This window comes from Leptonychotes weddellii, chromosome 11, assembly GCF_054177405.1.
Source record: "Leptonychotes weddellii isolate Sample4059 chromosome 11, ASM5417740v2, whole genome shotgun sequence".
NCBI classification, from domain to species: domain Eukaryota; kingdom Metazoa; phylum Chordata; class Mammalia; order Carnivora; family Phocidae; genus Leptonychotes; species Leptonychotes weddellii.
The window spans coordinates 41,390,266-41,397,049 of record NC_138379.1 but is presented as its reverse complement, the minus strand read 5'-3'; the positions used below and the strand labels follow the sequence as shown (position 1 = coordinate 41,397,049).

Sequence of the window (6,784 nt, the reverse complement as noted above, 5' to 3'; positions counted from 1 at the left end):
CATGCGCACGCGTGCACTGATGCACTCGTGCTCTGGTAGAGCCTGTCAGGCTGCCCCGCACTTGTGATGTCAGCTTCCTTCAGGGAAGAAAGGAAGGAGAGGGCCGAGACATGCCAGCTTTTCATCCTAAGCCTGCTCCTCTACCGAGGAGTCTCCTCTCCCTGAGTCTCTGTCCTTGGCTCTTTTAGAGGAGGAGGGGAAGAAGGAACTCTATTGGCAACTGGGCTCAGCACCTCCCCTGTCAGTCCTGGGGTGCCTTCAGGGAGGTTGCTTTGGGGGGCCTTCTGAGGGAAGGCAAGGCAGGTTGTGCCGTAGACAATCCCCTTGGTGAATTGAACCCGGCTGCCAGGCCAGGCCTGAGGTGGGGTTCAAATGGAAGCAGCCAAGGTGATGGTATGGCCCGTTCCTGCTCGGCTGTCAGGGGTCTGGTCATTAGAGGGAAGCTGTGGCTTATCTTCTGTGTGCGGTCAGGACGGCTGAATAGCACTGCCGTGTTGGGGCCAGCAGCGGCTTTAGCTTCTTGCTTTGGAGAGGGCTGTGAACAGGGCCAGGACACTGCATTCAGCACACAGCAGCTGTGGATAGTTGGCATTACCTGGGCCCTATAGGACCTTTGGAAATTTTCCACTTACATTTCATATTCATGGAAGAATTTCTAGCCCAGATGTTTCCTGCTCTTGCTCAAGGCTGCTCACAGATATGCAAAGCAGAGACCTCCCACCCCAGCTGCGGCAGGCAGGACCCAGCTAGCTGCACTCACACTGACTCAGCTCAGCCTCCCGGGGGCACACGGCCCATGGCCTGAGTGCGTCACCTGTGTGGCATCCTCAGGATCAGCCATGGAGACTCCAGCACCAGGCTCAGGTCTGTGTCATGGGTTCTGACAGTGGGAGTGTGGCAAGAGCAAGAAACAGCTTCATTTGCGTCGGGAGGGGATTTAAGTAGTCCCGTGCTTCCTTTCTGGAGGGGTTATGGTGCCTTGAAAAGCTACTGTTTGTTGAACTGGTGGCATTTTATAGCTTTCTGACTTTGAGACACTTTTTCAAGCCCATCAGAGGATGTCGTTTGTAGCAACGAGATAAGCTATACCTTAGCCGACTGAATTTACAGTTAAGCCTCCCAAGCCGCTGGCTTCAGCTGACAAACGGTTGACAAACGGTTGACAAACGGTTGAAAGCCAGGCTTGAAGAAGCAGCTGGAGCTGAGGCTTGGCATTGACAGGGCTGACTTTCCTGGGCATGCCTGCCCTGCCAGATGTCTCCAGGTCTGAGAAGAGAGACGAGCTGTGGAGGGAGGGGTTGGCCGGTGGGAGCTGTCTGCCAAGGATGTCCAGAAGACAGGGGTATAACAGGCTCCTAAGGCCCACTGACTTAGCCCAGCACCCCACCTGGGTTACTTGGTCCATACTAAGGTATGGAATGAAGTGTCCCCCACTTATTTAAGACACTGGTAGTAATTCTGCAGGAGATTGATACGGGTTCCACAACAGAAGCGATCTAGATGGGGAAATGCTAGTCTGTGATCCTGTCCTCGAGTCTTTGATGGGTCTTGGGAATCTGGGGTGAGGAACTATGGGATGGGGCATCTCCCTGATAATTGACCACAAGACCTGTTTCACCAGCAACAAGCATCAACTTTTCACGGGACCCACTTGGAAAAGGCTGATTTAAACTACTTAAAGAAAAAGGAAGATCTTTTGTAGAAAGATGCATCCAGGAAAGTATGTTTAGTTGACTTCAGCAAGGTAAAAATGCTTCATGGAAAGACATGGCAGGATCTGGCATAAGAGCCCTCAGACACGAAGAACCCCCCACCCCATGCCCATTTCTGAGGAGGCCTGGTGGGCTGTGGCCTGGGTTTGGGCCTGCGTGTGTTTGTAGGGGTAAGGGCTAGTGGGTAGGAAGGTGGTGGTGGGCAGTTTCTGCCCAGGGCAAGAGCGAACACAGAGATGGATCTCAATGGTGTAATTCTCTTGGCTGGCCTGTCTCTGATGTGGGTTAGGTGGGAGAGGACCCTAATTACCAAAACCTGGGATGTAGAAGTTCGATTTTTTTCCTATTTTCCTTTCTTTTTAAAAAACTCTTTAGTCTGTTTTCTTTCTATCTTCTTTGTGTTTGTTAAAGTGACATTTATAACAGCATTAGGGGCACGTAGGTGGCTTAGTTGGTTAAGCCTCTGACTCTTGGTTTTGGTTCAGGTCATGATCTCAGGGTCCTGAGATCGAGTCCCCTCATTAGGCTCCCTGCTCAGCGGGGAGTCTGCTTCTCCCTTTCCCTCTGCCCCTCCCCCATCTTGTGCGTGCTCTCTCTCTCTCTCTCTCTCAAATACGTAAATAAATCTTTTAAACAATGACATTCTAACAGCATTAATGATCAAAATCAGGTATTGTTGCCTTGCACACAGGCAATCCTGCCATCTGGTCATTTGAGTGTCTCTTGTGCAGCCCTTATCCTTAAGGGGCTGCATTTTCATATCACTGTAATCAAAGCATGGGTACAGTTTTATGTATTAATTTTTTCATTTACTGTCATTTCACAGTATTTTTTATGTGATTGCACTGTCCTCTGCACTGTCCTCATAATTGTAATTTTGGTTGCTTAACTTTTTTTTTTCCCAAGTGAGCGTGCTCTCGTTTGGACATTTTAAAGCTATGTATTAAATAGTGCAGGTAAACATCTTTGCGCTTTTCCTTCCTTCAGATTCTTTTCTTAGAAGCCATTTCTGGAAGTGGGTTTACGCTGTCAAATGGTATGGATGCTTTCTGGCACTGGCTGCCCCTTGCCTGGGGCCTGTTTGATGTCTACTTCGGGCATCAACCCTGTGAGATTTTGGAATGCTATACTTGACCCGCAGCCTTTGGGTTGGGGGGACAGGGGTCCAGCTTTGTTCTCACCTAACAGCTCCTCCTGGCTCTAGTTCTTTGTCTTCCTCTTCATTTATCTCTCTGTCACTTCCTCTCCAAGCCCCGTTGTGATGGTTTCCAGCTTCCCCTCTGTCCGCTATCAGGATGTAGACATCTTCACAGTTAGCTCTGGTCCTCTTCCTCTGTGCAGGTCAGGCCTGTGCTGTCTTGCTCTCTGCTGCCACAGACCAGCACAGTTGTGGGCCAACTTCCGTCCTCCTCAGCAGTGCCCTCCCACTGAACCCCCTGGAGCGGAGAGAGGCCCAGGAAAGGCATGGCCCTGGGGGTGGGGGGGGGGAGGAGGAAATCGGTTTCACAATCAAGGGGTCCACAGATGTACTTTGACAAGTGTTATTGGCCTCCTTTCTTCCTTTCTGTCTATGTCATGAATTAGGCCCATGGGCCACAGAGAAGACAGAGCAGCAAGCCTCCCTGGGCACTGGAAACCTCTCTGGTACCTAGAAATTACAGCACTTAGAACTGAGAGGGCCTTGGAGACTGCTTAGTCTCCTCCCTTTATCTCACAGAGGAGAAAACTCTGACGCCCAGAGAGTGACTGTCCTAAGGTTGCTCAGTGAGCCCCTCCTCCCCTGTAATTGCTTCCTCTGCTGGCCACACAGCAACTGGGCCCTGCCTTACCTTCATCTTCATCTCTCAGCTGACTAAACCACCTCTCTCTTTAAACCTTCCTCAAAGAAACTTTGGTAATAGCTAGACAGGACACTCCTCGTCAGGGCTGCTCCTAGAGAAGGGGGCTCGTTGACAGGCTGCAGTATTCACCCATTCCATAAATGTGATGCTGGGGACAGTGAGGAGACCTGCCCTGACACCCAAATGGACAAAGAGAAGCACCACGGTGCAGTGGTTAAGAAGACAGACATGGGAACCAGGTCTGTGGGTTCAAATTCCTGAGCAGAGGCTCATAGAGGAAAGGGGCGGGGTGGGGGGCAAAGGCTGAGAACAGCACAAGTCTCTGCCCACTTAATAAAAGTGTGACCAGGGCACGTTAGCTCTCTGTGCCTTTACTTTCTCATCTGTAAAATGTGAATGTTCACATAAGTAGAAAGGGCTTGGCAGAGTGTACTTAATAAGTCTTATATAAATGTTGAAAGAAAGACAGACTGACAGAAAGAAAAGAAAGGAACCAACCAGGTAATTTAGGCCAGCTACTGATAGTAAGGAAGCAGTTTGAGGAGAGGTGGATAGAGCAAGCTTCTTTGAGGAAGTAAGTTTTCAGCTGGGCTGTGAAAGTTAAGGAGTATCTCTGCCTCTAAACCTTTCTTTTATTTGCTGTGTCTTGTTCAAAGTTCCAGAAAGTCTGGGAGATGGTAGAACCATGATGGTAGACTCCTTCTTTTCAGAAAAAGGCCTTGTTTTATGTGAGGAAGAATGAAGCTTTGGATTCCCCAGCTCTCATCTTGTGGGACCTTAGGCTAGTCACTAGACTTTTGGGCTTTAGTTCTCCCCTCTGTGCAGTGGGGAGTGAGGTTTGGTCATTGCTATACCCAGATGGCCTCTGGGTAGTCTGCAGGAAGGGGGCTTAAACTCTCCTCTTCCTTCCTCGTCATGGAAACAAAGCCAGGAAAGGTGGAACTGCCCATGTGCTGCGGGTTCCCTGAGTTCTGGAAAAAAGAAGCACACATAGTTAGACAATTCATTCTTGGACTTCTGAACGTTTGCTTTCTCGTGAAATGTGAGTGGCGCTATGCTCTTCACATCCAATGACGTATGGAGCTAGTTTTTTTTTTTTAGATTTATTTATTTATTTGATAGAGAGAGCTAGAGAGCAGGGGGCAGGGGGGAGGGGCAGAGGGAGAGGGAGAGAATCTTAAGCAGACTCCATGCTAAGCGCAGAGCCCAACGCGGGGCTCCATCTCAAGACCCCGAAATCATGACCTGAGCCGAAACCAAGACTCGGAAGCTCAACTGACTGTGCCACCCAGGTGCCTCTTGGAGCTAGTTTTTAAAATTGGCCTGCTGGGTTTGTTCTGGGGAATTCCTGAGCAAGACAGCTGACCCCAAGGGCCAGGCCCTTATTTTAGTAACTTCTCCTCCCCCAGCCCGCTGACTCAGGCCATCCAGGAAATCAGGAAGGTTAACACTTGCTCTTTTTCTCCTAGCCGAGATGCCACGCCAGTTTCCCAAGTTGAACATCTCTGAGGTGGATGAGCAAGTCCGGCTCCTGGCGGAGAAGGTGTTTGCTAAAGTGCTCCGGGAAGAGGACAGCAAAGATGCCCTGTCCCTTTTCACAGTCCCTGAGGACTGCCCCATCGGGCAGAAGGAGGCCAAGGAGAGGGAGCTGCAAAAGGAGCTGGAGGAGCAGAAGTCTGTGGAGACGGCAAAAAGGTTTGTCCCCAGCACCCAGGTCATGTGTGCACACTTGTGCAGGCCCAGGCGGGCTGTGGGTATGTGTCCTGAGATAAGCTGGCCTGTCCCTAGGACCTGAGTTTGTTTCTTAACCAAGACCACTTAATTGACCACTTACTTCTTGAGGATTTCTCGGTGCCTGTGTTTGGTTGAAAAGATCAAAACCAACTTTTTCTCGGCTGCCGTTTGAATAACAAATCGTGTGCATAAACACACACCATTTGCAAATGATATTTCCATGTTCTTTTTTTTTTTTTTTAAAGATTTTATTTATTTATTTGAGAGAGAGAATGAGATAGAGAGCATGAGAGGGGGGAGGGTCAGAGAGAGAGGCAGACTCCCTGCTGAGCAGGGAGCCCGACGTGGGACTCGATCCCCGGACTCCAGGATCATGACCTGAGCCGAAGGCAGTCGCTTAACCAACTGAGCCACCCAGGCGCCCGATATTTCCATGTTCTTATTGGAAATTTGAGGATTTCTTGGGAAACACCAATTTTACTTCTTTTCATCACTTGACAAGTACTTGGCATTATTAAATAAGTCCATTCACTATTTGCCAGGTGCTGTACCATGCACTGAGGATCACTAATGAACAAAATAGATATAGTCCCTGCCCTGTAGAGCTTACAGTTAGTTGGTCTAGACCATAGTTAAGTAACAGGACAAATTAGATAAAACAAGACAAGTTCTGATAAGACCTGTATCAGTGAGGGTTGAACCAGAAAAAAACAGGAGCCATGTAAGTACTGCAAATAGGATTTTAATGCAGGGAATGGTTACCGAGGTGGTAGAGAACCGAGAAGACAAGCAGAGGACAGAGACTAGAGGCAGTAGGAATCAGCTACCACTCTAGGCTGGAGGGATGATGGGAAGAGGTGGTGTTGCTGACGCACGGTGCCCGGGGTGGGGAAGTTGGAACCATGGTGGCCTTTTCAATGGAAGATGAGCCAAGGAGGAGAGGCCACGGCTGCAGAGATGCTTCTAAGGCAGAGATGGAAGCAGGAGATCCCTGGCTTTAATCCTTCTGGCACCTTCCAGTTTCTCCCAGTGGTTGCCATTGGCCAAACCTAGCCAGAAACCAGCTGACACAAAGCTGGAAACACAGGGGAAGATGAGGAGTGGATCTGAGGACGCACAGGACCAGCATGGGTGCTATGTAGTGGATGAATAAGGAGTTGAAGGAGGGAGAGAGAGAGAGGGAGGGAGGAACCACAGGCTGGAGGGAGGGTCTCTGAGTCCTGACTGGCCTTGGGCTCCCTGATAAGAAGTTTGGATCTTAGTACAAGGGCAATGTGAAGTCCTCATCGTTTCAGTTTATCTCACCCAGGAGAGTGGAATTAAAGAAGAAAAGAGCTCTGAGAAAGTGTCTAGTGGGGCTTTAGCTCGGTGCCTGCCCAGCCAGCACACTGCAGACCTCAGAGCTAACTAACATAGTGGAGCTTGAGCCCTATCTGTGACCTCATCAGCAATCAGGTCCTTCCTAAGATACCGCCTTATTTATTTATTTATTTATTT

At 49.5% G+C, this 6,784-nt stretch overlaps 1 protein-coding gene across 4 annotated transcripts in view; it reads left to right on the top strand.

Annotated features, from left to right (window-relative positions):
* The window catches only part of AMPD3 (adenosine monophosphate deaminase 3), a 46,191-nt gene that overhangs the window by 5,199 nt on the left and 34,208 nt on the right, over positions 1–6,784 (top strand). For 2 of the 4 annotated variants that reach the window (XM_006728517.3, XM_081797391.1), the window contains exons 1-2: positions 825–864; positions 5,023–5,248. In XM_006728517.3, coding sequence (XP_006728580.1) covers positions 840–864; positions 5,023–5,248 — 251 coding nt within the window. In that variant the 5' untranslated portion in view covers positions 825–839. Of the gene's footprint in view, positions 1–824; positions 865–5,022; positions 5,249–6,784 lie in introns of those variants that run through there. The other 2 variants (XM_031017402.2, XM_031017398.2) reach the window with 1 other exon arrangement.